This window comes from Pelophylax lessonae (assembly GCF_965119305.1).
Source record: "Pelophylax lessonae genome assembly, chromosome: 1".
NCBI classification, from domain to species: Eukaryota; Metazoa; Chordata; class Amphibia; order Anura; family Ranidae; genus Pelophylax; species Pelophylax lessonae.
The window spans coordinates 523953368-523972189 of record NC_138768.1 but is presented as its reverse complement, the minus strand read 5'-3'; the positions used below and the strand labels follow the sequence as shown (position 1 = coordinate 523972189).

Sequence of the window (18822 nt, the reverse complement as noted above, 5' to 3'; positions counted from 1 at the left end):
GCATGAATTATAATCTAATCAATAATATAATTTTATTATATAATATATAATATATATATATATATATATATATATTATATAATAAAATTATATTATTGATTAGATTATAATTCATGCGTTATATTATATATATATATATATATATATATATATATATATATAGGTGTATATATACATATATATATGTGTGTATATATATATATATATACACATACATATATATATATATATACATATATATACATATATATATATATATATATATATATATATATATACACAGTAAAACCTTGGTTTGAGAGTAACTTGGTTTAAGAGCGCTTTGCAAGACAAGCAAAATTTTCAAATAAATTTTGACTTGGTTTACAAGCGATGTCTTGATATACAAGTAGCCTCAAGTCACAGCTGAGTAGAGAAGAGAAGAGAAGAGAGGCGCCTCTAAGTGTAGCAATATGGTTAAATTTAATGAAGGTACAACATTTAGCAACTCACATGGTTGATGATTGGAACAAGCACATCTAAGTATGCAGGCATCCAGGCTAAAGCTGTCCACATAGACGGTCCTCCACACCACCATCTACGTCATCCCTTCCATGCTGCCCCTCGCTTTCAGATCGCTTTACTGCAGGGTGGTCTTCCCGGTCAGGATTACAGACTGGCAGCCGGCGGTGCAGAAGATAGTCTATGTGGACAGCTTTACCCCGGATGCCTGCATACTAAGATGTGCCTGTTTTATTCATCAACCATGTGAGTTGCTAAATGTTGTACCTTCATTAAATGTAACCATATTGCTACACTTAGAGGCGCCTCTCTTCTCTTTCATACTCTGTACCTCCTGCTGGAAGCGGCTATTTGTGGATGGACATTTTATGGTTATATAACCTCTCGAAATGCTATAATCTTTTTATACGGACTATAAACTGAAGGGCTTATGAATAAATGGTTGTGGAACGAATCATCTGAGTTTCCATGATTTCTTATGGGGAAATTCGCTTTGATATAAGAGTGCTTTGGATTACAAGCATGTTTCCGGAACGAATTATGCTCGCAATCCAAGGTTTTACTGTATATATATATATATATACACATACATACATACATACATATATGTATATATATATATATATATATATATAAATGTTATGTGTGTGTTTGTGTTTTGTGCAACGTTCAATGTTTGAATTTCCCTCCCTAGTTCCGCTCCCATGCAGCATTGCTGCTGCAGGGAACGGAACTAGGAAGTCATCACACCAACGGAGGACGGACGAGCGGCGGGGATCTCAGACGGCTGGCGATCTCAGCAATGGGAGATCATCGCTGGATCGCCAGGAGAAGGTAAGAGACCGCTGCGCGCTCTGCCCATCCACCCCGAGCGTGACTCGGGGATACCGATCCTAGCACAGAAAATCCACCCCGAGTCACGCTCGGGGTTACCGCTAGGAGGGTTAATATACATTTTGCTACGCATTCACAGCTCTGTTTACAGTCTAGAGAAGATTGCAAACAGCCAAGGACACTTGTTTCAATGCAGAAAGACATAGCACATGTTCTCTGCAGTACAATAAAATGCCTGCCTGTTTGCAATTTTTCATTTTTTCCCTTAAAGTGATAATAAAGTCTTTGAGGTTTGAGTAAGCGCTGTCTTTAGCGCAAAACTTGTTACCTTTTATGTTCCTTTCATACCCGTGATGTGATTTTAATACTTCAATAAAGTTACCAAGCAGTGCAGCAATATTCTGTATTTTTGCATGTCTCTGATAATAAAGCCTTGTTTCTTTTGTTTAAAAATAATAAACATGTTATACTTACCTGCTCTGTGCAGTGTTTTCTCTTGCCGACACTCCTGGCCCCTCCCTCCTTCCGAGTGCCCCCACAGCAAGCAGCTTGCTTTGGGGCCACCCAAGCCGCTGCTCTGTGTGTCTATTCGAAAACAGAGCTGTGGCTCGTCCCCACCCCCTCACTCGCCTCATTGGCTCACAGATTTTGGTTTTGAGGAGGGAGAATTTTGGACAGCCAAGACTCTCATGCAACATCGCTGGATCGAGATGGGGCTCAGGTAAGTGGGGGGCTGCTGCACACAGAAGGTTTTTTATATATTGCAAAAAACCTTTTGTCTTTAGAACCACTTTAAGTTCCACTTTTCCCTCCAAATCATAATCTCATAAACCCAAACATTTAAACGTAACCCCCTATAAGGTTGCCTAAGATAACTTAACCTATCTTAGGCTGCATTATTTTAATTTTTTTTAGTCTAAGAACATTTTCTGCAAGTACAAAAAAATACAGGTAGGTCGTGCTAGAAAATGTATGTCATTTGTGACTTCCTATGCACCAAACTGAAATTTTGCCTTCTAATGTATCTTCTTTGAACTACAGAACATCATCCTTCTATGAAGTAAAGATGAGTAAAGGGGAATGTGTTTATAATTCAAAACATGAGATCAGCCTAGGGTGAGTGGAGACTAGGGCACAAGGACAAAATTGTGCTATTGACAAATCATAGGTAAATATAAAAGGACAAAAACACTGAAAAAAATAAAACCAGTGCAGTCACAGCATCTAAGGACCAGTAAGCTGCAATATATTACATTTTGTTTTGGGGTTTAGATACCTTTTAAAACTCAAGTAACCCCTTAAGAAGAATATTTACTATGTGCATTGAACCAAGAGATCTCTGTTTGACTGTATTTAGTTAAAAAAGAATAACTATAAATCATACATGTATATTTGAGGATGTATCTTTGTGTACAACATTGTGTACAATATTTCATTAAAATACAAGAAAAAGTAATCTTTGTTATAGTTCTCATTCAATGACAATGACCTAGGATATTCACAACAGTGACCCCTCATATACTGTAGGTTTAGCATTGTTTTCATTTTTAGAAAATTCCTTTATTCACCAAGAGTGTTGTTTCTTAATCAGACATTCTGCTATGGTCAGCACGGGGTGTTTTATTGTATGCTTTATAAAACAATCAGGCGAGCCTTCCAGACAGTGCAAAGTATATTAGCTGGTTTAGAAATAATAACAATTTTATCTGAAGTGGGCATTCCAGCAAAGACATTTTACATGCTTCATAAAATCCACGATATTGTGAATGCTTACTTAATTCCTTTGTTGAGCTTAAAGTAATATTATGATGAAAGTGAAAAGCAATTAAATAAGTGCAGATTTGACAGCTAAAGCTGCAAAACGATTAGCCATGTGTGTATACCAGGCACTGGTAAACCATAGATGAAAATTACTAAATTACAACAGAAAACACCTATATTAAATAAAAAGGCTATATCGCTAAATTTGCTTTAAATTTAAAAAAAATACAAATGTGAAAACAATTATGGAAAATTATCATTAAAATGTAAGCCTGTGATTAATCCATTGAATCTGCCATGATTTATTATGCATAGAAACAAATTAATCAAATGCTTTGCTGCTCACTGGTTACAGAAGAGTCTTTAAAAAAGAATGTTCTATGTCAGGCTTGTATAAACAGAATAAACTTTTGGCAGATTTATAATATCAGAAAGAGTAGTTAAAATGTCTTGCAAATGAACACACATCCTTAATGACTTAAGCTGCATTCGCAGCTACTAGAAAGGGATGACCTTACTACGGTTATTTTAAGAGCATTGGTTATGGGACTAAGATGGCTGCCACTGCCAATATATATGTGTGTATATATATATATATATATATATATATATATATATATATATATATATATAGGAACTTTAAAAACGTTATTGGTATAAAAAAAAAAAAAAAAAAAACAGAGAAAGGTAATTGTTTCCTCTTTGAAGTTCCCCTAATTAATGGTCAAGCAGGCCACAGAAATAAGAATCAGAAAACTACAGACTACCGAACGCTGTGTAGTCTCAGCAGTACCCTAGGTGCCTTGCATCAAATTTTGCATGCTTCTTTTCAGTACTGAAAGCAGTCAGAAGCATGGTGCACGAGACTGCAACCCAGCTTTTGACACTGGTAGGAAGAAGAGTGTTAATGGGTATATTAGAGCACCCTAGAATATGGGCCATTGGCTAAATTAGTATAATATAATGAAGTAATGTAATGAAGTAATAAAGTAAAATTAGCCTTATTTTAAGTACTACTGCTTTTTAAACCATGTTTAATTGGTAACACTTTCCAGCCAATGACTGAAAGGGCAACTGGTCTTGTGTTTCTTCTCTTACCTTGACTTCTCTTTGCTATGTTTGAACCTCACTCTTTGCTCAATCAGATCCTTCCAGCTGAAATATGTGTCTTTGTTGAGATGAATCTCCTTGCCGTGTATTATTTTCACAAGACGGCCATTGGTTGGGGCATTCACAACATGAAAAGTAAGACTGATCTCCTCAGTGTCCACATCTTTTACACTCATAAAGGAGAAATCCAGTGGTCTCACTGCCCCAATACCAACCGTAAATGATCCATGCACAAGGAGCACTGGGGAATGAGTGTTAGCTGAAATAAAGAAAAAATACTGGGGTTATTCCTGCTTCATCTTTGTATCATTTCATTTTGTGCCCCAGCTTACCATCGGGTACTTGGGTAATATGGAAAAACACCAGGATAGATAAATATACAAGCTGAATGACCTACTACATAATTACCAACACATCTAGGCGCCACCCCATAGTGAACCTTATCATAGCATAATCTATTACAAAATATCTATATCATCAGTCCAACTCGCAACAAAGTGAATATCATGATGGATTTGTTTTGTGAGTCAAACTTGCAACTATGTAAGTCCCTTAATATAAACTAAATAAAATGTTTAGCAGCGCTCCTTGATAATGTCTAAATAACACCACGTGTCTTTTCAAACAAAGTTCATCAATCCATCCCGAAATGATTCCTCCAAATAATTCAATCGATGAAAGTGCCTTCACCACACCACGTGTGCACCACTTCCCAATTGATGGACAGTCAGGAAGTTCCATGTGAGACGTTGCTTACAGTGGCAGCAGAGGCAGGGCCGATGCTAGACTATTCTGCGCCCTAGGCAAGACCAGCTACTTGCGCCCCCCCAATAAATAAAAAAAAACTTCAAAATTTCCCTATTCTTGCATTGCCCATACTCCCCCCTATACTTGCATCACTCGCAGTGCCCCCATCCAAAGCAGAGTGACCAGTGCACCCATCCAATGCAGAGTGACCAGTGCCCCCATCCAATGCAGAGTGACCAGTGCCCCCATCCAATGCAGAGTGACCAGTGCCCCCATCCAATGCAGAGTAACCAGTGCCCCCATTAATGCAGAGTGACAAGTGCCCCCCATTAATGCAGAGTGACCAGTGCCCCCATCCAATGCAGAGTGACCAGTGCCCCCATTATTGCAGAGTGACCAGTTCCCCCATTAATGCAGAGTGACCAGTGTCCCCATTAATGCAGAGTGACAAGTGCCCCCATTAATGCAGAGTGACCAGTGCCCCCATTAATGCAGAGTGACCAGTGCCCCCATCCAATGCAGAGTGACCAGTGCCCCCATCCAATGCAGATAGACCAGTGCCCCCAACAATCCATAGTGACCAGTGCATGGGGATTAGAGCGCCTCATGATTACAAAAAGCCAAGTTCTTCTGCTTACCCGGTGGGGAGGCTGTCATATGAAGTCCCGCCTCCTGGACCAGAATGACAGCTGGGTAAGCAGAAGAACTTGGCTTTTTGTAATCAGGCTTTGCTGTAATCCCCATCTCCCATCCCTTCCCCTCTGGAGGCAGCCCAAGTGGGAACTATGGCGCCCCCCTGCTCCAGTTCACGGTGCACCGTGGACATCTGGTCACCCTAGGGTGGCAGCCAGGCTAGTAGGGAAACCAGCGGCCATAGCTGCACCCCCTAAGCAGCAGTGCGCCCTAGGCGGCTGCCTAGTTCGCCTAGTGGGAGCACTGGCCCTGAGCAGAGGAGTAACACAGGATGAGATCCCTACTTCAGTTTGTGATCATCTGAATATTCCCCATGAGGGGTGATTGATACAAGGCTTATTTATCCAGTTTTCTGGTGAGTGCAATATCAATTGAGAAGTAGTGAAAACGTGATGTGGTGAATGCACTTTCATCGATTCAATTATTTGGAGGAATCAATTCGGGATGGATTGATGAACTTTGTTTAGAACTCATTGTTTGAAAAGACACGTGGTGTTATCTAGATATTATCAAGGAGCGCTGCTAAATGCTTTAAGTCATTTATAGTAATCTGAGGGTCCTTTCACACGGGCGGTCCGTATGTCCATTTTTCATCCCATTTTTTTGCGGATGCAAAATGGACATAATGCATGTCAATGGGATTGCGGATATCAGCGGATGACCATTCGCTGACATCCGATTTGCGTCCCTTCCTATAAGTTCCGTTTTTTGGAATGGAAGAGAACCCTATTTTTCTTCCATTTAAAAAAATGTAACGGATGCAAAAATGGATGTCAGCGGTGTCATCCGCTGACATCCGCAATCCCATTGACATACATTATCTCCGTTTATCATCCGCAAGCGGATGGGATGATAAACGGACATACGGACCGGATTACACAAGTGTCATCCGTGTCCGTTAAAAAAAAAAAAAAAAGTGCCGGAGCGGATCAAAAAAAAGGTTTGCCTGTTGATAGACTTTAACCCTTCTAATTTGTGATGTTTGTCTGTCTTCATCTAAAGCCTCATACACGCGATAAAAATATCAGACATATGAGCGTCTGTTATTTTTTGCATGCTAGTCTTATATGGAAAACAAATAGGTTACTAAAGTTATGAAAATTCTAGATTTACAGAACACAACTTCAGAAGTAATGCAATGTATTGTATTGCATTGTAATGTATTCTTTGGTTTCCATGGGTGGTCTTGGCCATTTGAATTTTTTTGCACAAATACTATATTAATTACATGAAAATCATTTGTTTTGTTATCTTACCTGTTCTTTCTAAAATGTTTGCATTAACTGTTGTGATCGGCTCTTGAAAGCTGTGTACTAACAAATAGGTTATCGGAAGAACACTCCGAATGTGGTTTTTTTTTCATCCGATTTTCTCATTGTGTGTACTAGGTAAAATTGTGCTCTTTCAGCCTATAGAAGGTGTTAGGTGCAAAAATTCAGTATCATATGCAAATGCTGAAGAAAAAAAGCCCAATAGAAATGTGCAAAATATATAAAATATATTTCTTAAAAAAAATATTAAAAAATATAAATAGAATATAAAGTGTGGCGTTCCCGGAAGCACTGCGATACTGTGATTTCTTTCCTATATGCGTGCCACTACTTCTGTTTTTGTAGTGGACAATAAACTTTTACATGCGGACTTCACTATGTCGGTCATTCCTTTTCTTTGAGCTGCCCAGAGGAAGATAAAAGGAAGGATCTTATGGGGGTTCATTTGTAGGAGTCCTATTCTGTGGATTTATCATAAGGCTCATTTGACCTTCTAGGAAGGTCCCTAGGTTCTGGTGAGTGGATTCCCAAAGGAATTCGGGACATTCTTGCACCGTTTGGCGCACTACAGCATTTTATGATAGCAGCACTTCTAGCACTTTTGCACATTATATGCATTGTATTTGCTCGAAATTTCCAGCACTTTTGTATTTGTTCAAAATTTGCACGGCATTTATTGTGGCATTTAGCACAATTGCACTTTATTTCCCTATGTTTTTAGATTAATTGCTAAAACACTGGCTATATATATTCATTTTTTGAGAGTTGCACTATTGATTATTTTTGCAAGCGCTGTTTTTGCATATTATCCTTCCTGAGTTTTTACTTGGTGAACAGCAGCTGCAAAAATATCTTATTTAATTTGTATCTACATTTATTTATTTCTGTTTCAGCGCGGGTTTAAATTATTTATTATCAAATCTTTTTTTTATGTCAGCGTGCATATGACTTTGTCAATAGAAACCAATATGTCTAAGAAAGACCCTTGTTTGTCATCAACCGTAATATGGAATTTAATAGAAATAAAAAAACCTATGAGAATGAATTCAGAAAGCGTTAACGACTTTGAGAGACAGAGCAGATTGCTCAAATAGAAGGTGAACTTGGAATGGCACTAACGGTGGAGTAGTTTACTGCTGCTCAGACTAACTTGGAGATCGAAATAGTTAAAGCAAAACTCCACTTTTGTTGAGAATAAAACATTCCCCTCTGGGTGATCTATGTACATTGCAAGGATTATAACAACCTTTGTTGCAGATTAATACCTTTTGTTATTCTGAAGAAATCCCTGTTTGTTCCTCTGTGCTGAGTGGGTCTAATGGGAGTGGTTTCATAATTATCTGTCAGCTGTGCAGCTGCAGAGCACTAATGAGGAAAGGTCTGCATCACTTTAAATGTGTTCATATTGGTAGTACTTCACCAAAAATGACATTTTTGTTTTAGGGGATGCCTGCTGAAATCTGACTTGTATCTTTGAGCAGACTGCAGGGAAAATTGGTCAGTCAATCATGCAAGCAAGAAATAATGTTTCTGGGGTGTGTTCAGTTCAAATTCTGTGTACAGAACACCTCCAGGTAGCCATATTGCATTGCATTTTCAGGAAATTACAGTGGTTGCAGATAGAAAAAGAAAGGTCATTTTTAATAACATTTAATTACAATATGACTTGTGTCACAATTGTATCTATAATATTTTTTCTTTATTTGCTATTCCCCCCCCCCCCCCCAAAAAAAAATAGAATTACCCTTTAACTATCATAAGAAATTGGAATAGAGGAAATAATTGAGATTTTACCAAAATTGGGGGGATTAAAAGCACTGACAAGTCTACAGATGGTTCTGTCAACGAATAAGATGCCTCTGTGGCAGCAGTATAGAAAATTGGCAAAACAGTGATTTTTCCATTCCCAACACTTCAGATACCAATTCTTCTGTTGGTTTTTTACAGTACAGAGAAGTCAGTGATATCATATACTATGGAACACAAACCTGATCTAAGTTTCCTCAAAAGTAGTAAATTCACTAAAAAGCATGCGTTATTTAACAAATGTGCTAAATATTTATGTTTTGCTATATTTAGCACTTAAATTTAGCATTATTTTTTTAAATGCTTACACTACACCAGAGGAAGATAGTTCTGTAAATGAATGCACACAGAAATATTGTGAAACTGTGAAAACATTCTGTTGTGCATTCATTCACAGAATAATCTCCCTCTGTTGAAATGTTACAATTTATTTGTATTCCTAAACTCAGGGTGAAACATTTTCACACTAATACATTCTACACTGCTCAAAAAAAAATAAAATAAAGGAACACTTTTTGAGTATAGCATCAAGTGCATTAAACTCCTGGGATATGGATCTGGTCAGTTTAGTAGCAGAGGGGGTTGTTAATCCGTTTCAGCTGCTTTGGTGTTCATGAAATTAACAACAGGTGCACAGGAATGGTTGCTTTTACAGGTGGTGGTCACTGACATTTTGTTCCTTACTCATCTTTTCTGACTGTTTTTCACCAGTTTTGCATTTGGCTAAGGTCAGTGTCACTACTGGTAGTATGAGGAGATATCTGGACCCTATAGAGGTTGCACAGGCAATCCAACTCCTCCAGGATGGCACATCAATATTTGCCATTGCCAGAAGGTTTGTTGTGTCTCCCAGCACAGTCTCAAGAGCATGGAGGAGATTCCAGGAGACAGGCAGTTACTCTAGGAGAGTTGGACAGGGTTGTAGAAGGTTCTTAACCCATCAGCAAGACAGGTATCTGCTCCTTTGTGCAAAGAACAGGATGAGCACTACCAGAGCCCTACAAAATGACCTTCAGCAGGCCACTGGTGTAACTGTCTCAGACCAAACAATCAGAAACAGACTGCATGAAGGTGACCTGAGGGCCCGATGTCCTAAAGTGGGCCCTGTGTTCACTGCCTGGCACCATGGAGCTCGATTGGCATTTGCCATTGAAGACCAGAATTGGTAGGTCTGCCACTGGCGCCTTGAGCTTTTCACAGATGAGAGCAGGTTCACCCTAAGCACATGTGCGAGACGTGAAAGGGCCTGGAGAAGCCGTGGAGAACGTTATGCTGCCTGTAACATCGTTCAGTATGACCAGTTTGGTGGTGGGTCAGTGATGGTCTGGGGAGGCATATCAATAGAAGGATGCACAGACCTCTACAGGCTAGACAATGCACCCTGACTGTCATCAGGTATTGGGATGAAATCCTTGGACCCATTGTCAGACCCTAAGCTGGTGCAGTGGGTCCTGGGTTCCTCCTAGTGCACAACAATGTCCAAGACACCATCCATCGTCTCATTAGGAGCATGCCCTGACGTTGCCAGGCATGCATACAAGCTCGTGGGGGCTATATAAACTACTGAGTACCATTTTGAGTTTCTGCAATTACATTTCTACAAAATGGACTAGCCTGCTGCATCATTTTTTCACTTTTTTTTCAGGGTCTTTGAATTCAGCCCTCTGTAGGTTGATAAATTTCATTTCCGTCAAACGATGTTGGTTTCTGTTGTTCCTAAAACATTACCCAGTCCATATTAATATAGATATCCAGCATGATAGTTGGGAATATTTCCCCATTGAGATCTCAAGTGTTTTCAAAGTGTTCCTTTAATTTTTTGGAGCAGTGTGTACTTTTAACTCACTGGCTAGTGCAGGGGTAGGCAACCTTTTGAGCGTTGTGTGCTAAAAAATGCTTTCAAAGAAATTGGCACGGCCAGCTACATAAAAAAGTAAATTTCATACTCTCAATCACGAAAAGGAAAATAAATTCTGTAAATGACTCGAATAATAGTAAGAAATGAATGATTTGCACCCTCACACCTCAGATCACCCCAATACCTACACCTTCACACCTCAGTTTACCCCAATTCCTGCACCTTAACACCTCAGATCAGCGACAATTTCTGCACCTTCACACTCCAGGTCAGGCCCAATTCCTGCACCTTTAAACCTCAGATTAGCCCCAATTCCTGCACCTTCACGCCTCAGATCAGCCCAATTCCTGCACCTTCACATCTCAGATCAACCTGATGTCTACACCTTAACATCTCAGATCAGCTCCAATTCCTGCACCTTTACACTTCAGAGCAGCCTCAATCCCTGCACCTTTACACCTCAGATCACCCCAATCCATGCACTATAGACCTCAGATCACTCAATTCCTGCACCTTCACACCTCAGATCAGCCACAATTCCTGAGCCTTCACACCTCAGATCAGCCCAATTTCTGCAATCTCACACTTCAGGTCAGCCCCAATTCATGAACCTTCACACCTCAGATTAACCCCAATTCTTGCATCTTTGCACCTCAGATCAGCCCTGATTCCGGCATCTTCACACCTCAGATCAGCCCCAATTCCTGCATCTTCACACCTCAGATCAGACTCAATTTCAGCACCCTCAAATATCAAATAAGTTTGATTCATTCACCTTCACACCTCAGATCATCCCAATTCCTGCACATGCACACCTCAGATCACCCCAATTCCTGCGCTTTTACACCTCAGATCAGCACTTCATTCCTGCACCATCACACTTCAGATCACTCCAAATCCCACACCTTCCCATCTGAGATCAGCCTAACTCCTGCGCCTTCCCACCTAAAGTCAGTCCCAATTCCTGCACCATCACAGCAGCCCAATTTCTGAACCTTAACACCTAAGATCAGCCTCAATTCCTGCACCATCACACCTAAGTCCAGCCCCAAATCCTGCACCATCAGACCTCAGATCACCCCAATTTCCGCACCTTCACACCTTCGATCAGTCCCAATTCCTGCACCTCTAAATTAGTAATTCCCAATATCTGGTTAACTACCAGTCCAAAATGAAAGCAAGCAGCTTGGGGCATCTGCCTCAACACCAGGACCAGATCTAGCCTGTCTAATGTGGAGGCATAGTTAAAGACATCAGGGGGCAGAGGGTGGGAGGTCAGCAGAGCAGATGATTAGATCAGCAGTTTGTAGGGCTGTGTACAGAGGCCAGAAAGGCAGAAGATGGGAGGTCAGCAAGGGAGTGAAGAGGGGTAAGCAGGGCAGAAAACAGGGGTCAGTAGGGAGAACAGGGTTCAGCAGGGCACAGAACAGGGATTAGCAGGGTAGAGTACAGGGGGTTAGCAGGGCAGAGGATGGGGTCAGCCAGGAATAGGACAGGGGTTAGCAGGGCAGTGTACATGGGTCAGCAGGGCATGGAACAAGGCCAGTATGGAAGAGGGTGGAGTCAGCAGGGCAGCAGATGGCGACAGCAGAGCAGAGGATGGGGATCAGCAGGGCATGGGACAAGGTCAACAGGTTATAGGACAGGGGTCAGCAGAGTGAAGGACTGGGGTTAGAAGGGCATGGGATGAGGCCAGCAGCTTATAGGACAGGATCAGCAGGGCAGAACATGCGAGTCACTGCTTGCAGGGCATCTAACAGAGTTCCTCCTCACGGCAGACCACCACAGATGAGATCTGATTACTTTACGGACACAACCTCAATTTGCAGTGTTTAGCTGGCTGTTGCAGCTATGCTGCCTTTCCAATCTGAGGATTTTGCAGGTTAGAAATGTAGCAGCCAACTACACACTGTGCAGACCGAGGGATTGTCTGTAAAACAATCAGGGTTACCAACCCCTGGGCTAGTGTCAGAGTTCCCCTCATATTATTTTGTGCATTACTTAAACTGGATGCCTACACCAGGTGATATATAACGAATGTGTGTGTTTTTTTAGTGAATTGACTTCAATGATTTATCTCAGTTTTTTGCGGTGTTTACCACACATTATTAACAAATGTGCGGTATTTACCTCACATTCAATATTTTACCCAGATGAATTGTCTCTGTTATTAGTAAGGAAAATTTAGAAAAATATATTTAAACAAATGTCACTGTAAAACAATTAACTTAGCCTACCCTAAAAGTGGACTGTGTCAGTCGATAGAGCAGTGTACAGTGTCAGAAGGGCAGTGGGCCGTGTGTGGACAATGTCAGTAGGGCAGTGGACATGTCAGTAGGGCAGTGGACGGTGTCAGTAAGGCAGTGGATGGTGTTAGTCGGGCAGAGGAAAGTTGGCAGTGTCAGTAGTTTTTTTTTTTTTTATTATTTCATTTTTTATTATTTTTTACTATTTTATTTATTTATGTTTTACCATTTTTAGCAGCCCTGGTGGGGGCTTTGCTGAAACATTAGACCCCTGATGTCTCACTTTATTCTGAATCACTGTCTACTGGCTCACTATATGCCGATTAGTGGATTTGGTGAAATGTGTCACAGCACAGATAATTGAACTCTGTTTGCTCTGTATATATTTGGCTGTAATTTTAATAGGTCTGGTTTCACACCCAGCCTTATTGTTTGAATGTTATATTATTATTATTATTATATTATTATAAACTTTTTTTGACTTTTAGACATTTCATTCTCGGTGTGCATGCTGTGTTAAACCTCACCTTGGGACCAAGTTATACTTTTTGTACTATATCACCTGGTGTAGGCATCCAGTTTAAGTAATGCACAAAATAATATGAGGGGAACTCTGGCACTAGCCCAGGGGTTTGTAATATAAAAAATTGAGCCTCTGTCTCCTGTTCATTCATCTTCAGCGCAGCTCAGGCTGCAGAGAGAGGGACTGGGGTATCTCTGTTCTCAATCCCTTTCTCTGTCTCAAAGGGGAGATGTTGGGATCTGTTTAAACCCCTGATATCTCACCAAAGTCCCCCCAACAGGGCTGATATAACATTTTAAATAATAATAATAATATATAAAAACTACTGACACTGTCCACTCCCTCAAAAAAGCATTGTGAAAAATAATCACAAAAAAATTGAAAAAAAAAATTGTAAAAATAATTAACAAAATGTGTAAAAAAAAAATAAATAAATAAATAAAACATTGACCCCATCCACTGCTCTACTGACACCCTCCACTGCCCTACTGGTATGATCCTCTGCCCCAACCCTCTCCCCCCAAAAAAGAATTGTATAAAAAATAAATGAAAAATTAAATTGCAAAAAAAATAAATACATACAATTTAAAAAAAAAATCAATAAAAATTAAAAACTACCAACACTGTACACTGCTCTACTGACATCATCCATTGCCCTCCCCCCACCCAAAGCACTATGAAAAATAAAAATAATAATAATAAAATAATTGCAAAAAATAATAGAAAATAAATTAAAATAATAAAAACGAAAAACTACTGACACCGTACTGTCCTACTGGAACCATCCTGCACATACTACCCACTGCCATACACTCCAAACTCCTCTCTTGCACATACTACCCACCGCCATACACTCCGCACTCGTCTCCTACACATACTACCCACCTCCATACACTCTAAGTTAAAAAATAAGAAAACAGTAGTTAGCCCAATTTTTTTTCATAATGTGAAAGATGATGTTATGCCGAGTAAATTGATAACTTACATTTCATGCTTCAAAATTGCGCACACTCATGGAATGGTGACAAACTACGATGATTAAAAATCTCTATAGGCGACATTTTAAAAATGTTAACAGGTTACCTGTTTAGAGTTACAGAGGAGGTCTTATGCTAGAATTATTTCTCTTCCTCTAACGATTACAGCAATACCTCACATGTGTGGTTTGAACACTGTTTACATATGTGGGCGCGACTTGCGTATCCATTCGCTTCTGCGCATGAGCTTGGAGGGACAGGGCGCTTTAAATTTTTTTTTCCTTATTTATTTTCCTTTTTTTTTATTTTTCCACTGTCCATTTGAGAAAAAAAAATGTAATCCCTTTTATTCCTGTTACAAGGAATGTAAACATCCTAGTGTCCTATTCCTGTAGGTGGCAGTAAAACCAATGGTTACGGAGAATCAGGAGCTGTGTCCATCAATGAACGAAAGAGAAAAAAGGATTTTCAGGTATGATAATATATCTTCCTGGAAGAAGATTTTCTTGTTTTTAGCAAGCCAGGAATCACAACCTCAGAAAACCTGGGTTTCAACAGCCATGCCGCTACAGGGCCTTGAGATAGAAGATCTGGCCTGCTTGGAAGAGCCAAGGAGTCGTCTGCTAGAAGTCTGAGTATGTCTGTGTATCAGGTTCTTCTGGTACAGTTTGGTGAGATTAGAATCACTGCTTTCTTCTCCTGCTCTAATTTTTTAAGCAAAGTACGATTCGCACTAAAGCGAAGGCGTAAATTTGTCTAACCTGAGGCCCGAGAATTATCAAGGCATCTGAAACTTAAGCTATCTACCTAAGTATTTGGATCGCAGAGATCACTGGACAGTGAGTTTCTGACCAAGAGATGATCTGGTTTGCTTCCTTCAAGGCAGCACATTCAAAGGGGGGAGTCCAGTGCTGAAGGGCCAGCCTAACTGCTCTGAGCTCCAAGATGGTGACAGGGAGCTAAGCTTCCCTCAATGGCCATGTTCCTTTGACCATTACGGATTGGAAAACCTCTCCCCAGCCTGAGACTTGTGTCTGCTATGATAACTTTCCAGGAAAAAGGAATTCCTTGCTTGACAGGATAGAAGTAATGGAAACTGAGAGAAGATGCCTGTTTTTCCCAGTTTGACAAAATGTTTTGCTGGAGAGTTCTTGAATGGAATTGAGCAAATGGTACTGCTTTAAAGGAGGCCACCATGGAGAATCTCAATGTGATATACAGTGCATATGGAAAGTATTCACAGTGCTTCACTTTTTCCACACTTGTTATTACAGCCTTGTTCCAAAATGGATTAAATTCATTATATTCCTCAAAATTCTACAAACAATACCCCATAATGACAACGTGAAAGAAGTTTGTTTGAAATCTTTGAAAATGTATTCAAAATAAAAAACAATTAAAAAAATTCACAGCATTTGCTCAATACTTTGTTGAAGCACATTTGGCACCAATTGCAGCCTGAAGTATTTTTGAGTATGATGCTACAAGCTTGGCACACCTATTTTTGGGCAGTTTCTCCCATTCTTCTTTGCAGGACCTCTCAAGCTCTATCAGGTTGGATGGGGAGTGTTGGTGCACAGCCATTTTCAGATCTCTCCAGAGATGTTTAATCGAGTTAAAGTCTGGGCTCTGGCTGAGCCACTAAAGGACATTCACAGAGTTGTCCCATAGCCTCTCTTTTGATATCTTGGCTGTGTGCTTAGGGTCATTGTTCTGCTGGAAGAATAAATTTGCCCCAGTCTGAGTTCCAGAGCATTCTGGAGCAGGTTTTTATCAAGGATGTCTCTGTACATTACTGCATTAAACTTTTCCTTGATCCTGACTCACCTCCCAGTTCCTGCCACTGAAAAACATCCCCCACCATGCTTTACCCTAGGGATGGTATTGGCCAGGTGATGAGTGGTGCCTGGTTTCCCCCAGACATGACACCTGCCATTAAGGCCAAGGAGTTCAATCTTTGTTTCATCAGACCAGAGAATTTTGTTTCTCATCGTCTGCGAGTCCTTCAGGTGCCTTTTGGCAAACTCTAGGCAGGCTGCCATGTGCCTTTTACTGAGGAGTGGCTTCCGTCTGGCCACTCTATCATACAGGCCTGATTGGTGGAGTGCTGCAGAGATGGCTGTTCTTCTGAAAGGGTTTTTCCTCTCTCCACAGAGAAACGCTGGAGCTTTGTCAGAGTGACCATCAGGTTCCTGGTCACCTCTCTGACTAATGCCCTTTCCCTTGATGGCTCAGTTTGGCTGGGCAACCCGCTCTAGGAAGAGACCTGTGGTTCCAAACTTCTTCCATTTATGGATGATGGAGGCTACTGTGCTCACTGGAACCTTCAATGCTGCAGAAATTGTTCTGTACCCTTCCCCAGATCTGTGCCTCAATACAATCCTGTCTCGGAAGTCTACAGACAATTCCTTGGGTTTCATGACTTGGTTTGTGCCCGGACATGCACTGTTAACTGTGGGACCTTGTATAGACAGGTGTGTGCCTTTCCAAATCATGCCCAAACAACTGAATTTACCACAGGGGGACTCCAATCAAGTTGTGGAAACATCTCAAGGATAATAAATGGAAACATGTAGCATCTTGGCTCAATTTTGAGTGCTATGGTAAAGGCTGTGAATATTTATGTACATGTGATTTTTTAGTTTTTTATTTTTAATAAATTTGAAAAGATTTTAAACAAACTTCTTTCTTGCTGTCATTATGTGGTATTGTTTGTAGAATTTTGAAGAAAATAATGAATTTAATCCATTTTGGAGCAAGGCTGTAACATAACAAAATGTGGAAAAAGTGAAGCGCTGTGAATACTTTCCGGATGCACTGTATCGCTTGGATTGGATCTCAATTCTCAAGCTTGTGCTCTTAGAGAAACAACTTTATTTTTTGGTGGAAAGACTTTTGCTTGGGATGTGCCTTGGACCAGACCCAAGTATTCCAGACGTAAGTAAGACTGGGGAGCAGATTTGTTGAGATTGACCACTCAGCTGAAGGCTTGGAGCATCTAAATTGTCCTGTGGACATTATTCTGATAGCCAGAAAGGAGAGGAGTCCTTTAGAAGAAGGTTGTCAAGATATCCTGTGACTTGGATGCCCTGAGTCCTGAGCAGGGCAAGCAGAGGGGCTCAGGTCTTTGTGAACACTCTGGGAGCAGAGGATAAGCCAAAGGGCAGTGCAAGAAACTGGAAGTGGTAAATCGCAAGAAGCGATGATGAGGAGGGAAAACGCCCTTCTGTGTCTGCTTCCTCTAGGATTGCCGTATTATGATCTGACTTTCCTTGAGAAAAAGGGGTAGGAGAGGAGATGTTGCAATTTTGGGGAATGGATGGTGCTAGAGGATCCCTGATTATAGCTGTATTAAAGCCATAATCTTTCCATGGAAATGTGATGAGAATTCTGCTTTAGTCAAAATAGGCTGATGATAGTATGCCTGAAATATAGCTAGAACTGGATACCGAGACTGATGTTAAGCCAATTCTTGCTCTAGTGCAAGAATTGCATGCAATCAGTGGTGCAGTGGTGTGATGTACCATCTGGTCATCCATCTGAGACTGAGTTCTAAATAGTTTAATTTTAGTTTGAAATGTTTACATCGTGAGATGAATAAAATCCAAACATAGCCCTGTTTTACCAGTAATGGTCAAAGATACCGAGTGCCCTTGTCTTATCTGTCCACAACACTGGACTCTAAATAAAGTCCAGGCTTTGCCTGTCATTGTGGGCATGCTCCTGAAGGGGACTTCAGAGACTGGGCTCCATAATGATGGACCAGGGCCCTGAACCTGTGTAGCACCCTGCAACTAAATCAATGTGTTGCGCCCAGTGCCAATGTGAGCACCCATGCAAGATCCAGTGCTTGAAACAACAATACAGGCCATCCCCCCTGCATGGGGTATGGGTATGGCTCCCAAGGCTTTACTGAGGTTGAGCTGATCAACACACTGCTTCTATGCAGGCATTAAAAGGCAGTGAGGGCTTGAAGAAAAAAAAATAGAGAAAAAATAAAAAATAATAAAGAAATAATATAAATTAGTTAAGCTATGGGTAAATTTCTATGTAAACGAGAAAAAGTCCATCATCTTCGAACATTAGCACAAAACTGAGGAAGTGGTGCTCAGTTCTCAGGACTCAGAGTGGGGTAGGGTTATAATAGAGTGCCTAGGGGTCTTGTCTGCTAAAGATTTGCCAGTGTCCAATCATCTAAAGGTACATATATACAGGTCCCTTTCAAAAAATTTGATTATTGTGATAAAGTTCATTATTTTCTGTAATGTACTGATAAACATTAGACTTTCATATATTTTAGATTCATTACACACAACTGAAGTAGTGCAAGTCTTTTATTGTTTTAATATTGATGATTTTGGCATACAGCTCATGAAAAACCAAAATTCCTATCTCAAAAAATTAGCATATTTCATCCGACCAATAAAAAAAAAAGCGTTTTTAATACAAAAAAAGTCAACCTTCAAATAATTATGTTCAGTTATGCACTCAATAC

At 40.3% G+C, this 18822-nt stretch overlaps 1 protein-coding gene across 1 annotated transcript in view; it reads right to left on the bottom strand.

Moving 5' to 3' along the window:
• Positions 1 to 18822, bottom strand: part of FRAS1 (Fraser extracellular matrix complex subunit 1) — an 843167-nt gene that overhangs the window by 245792 nt on the left and 578553 nt on the right. The window contains exon 27 of the mRNA XM_082266873.1: positions 4195 to 4465. Within this exon, the coding sequence (XP_082122999.1) occupies positions 4195 to 4465 (271 nt within the window). The remainder of the gene's footprint in view (positions 1 to 4194; positions 4466 to 18822) is intronic.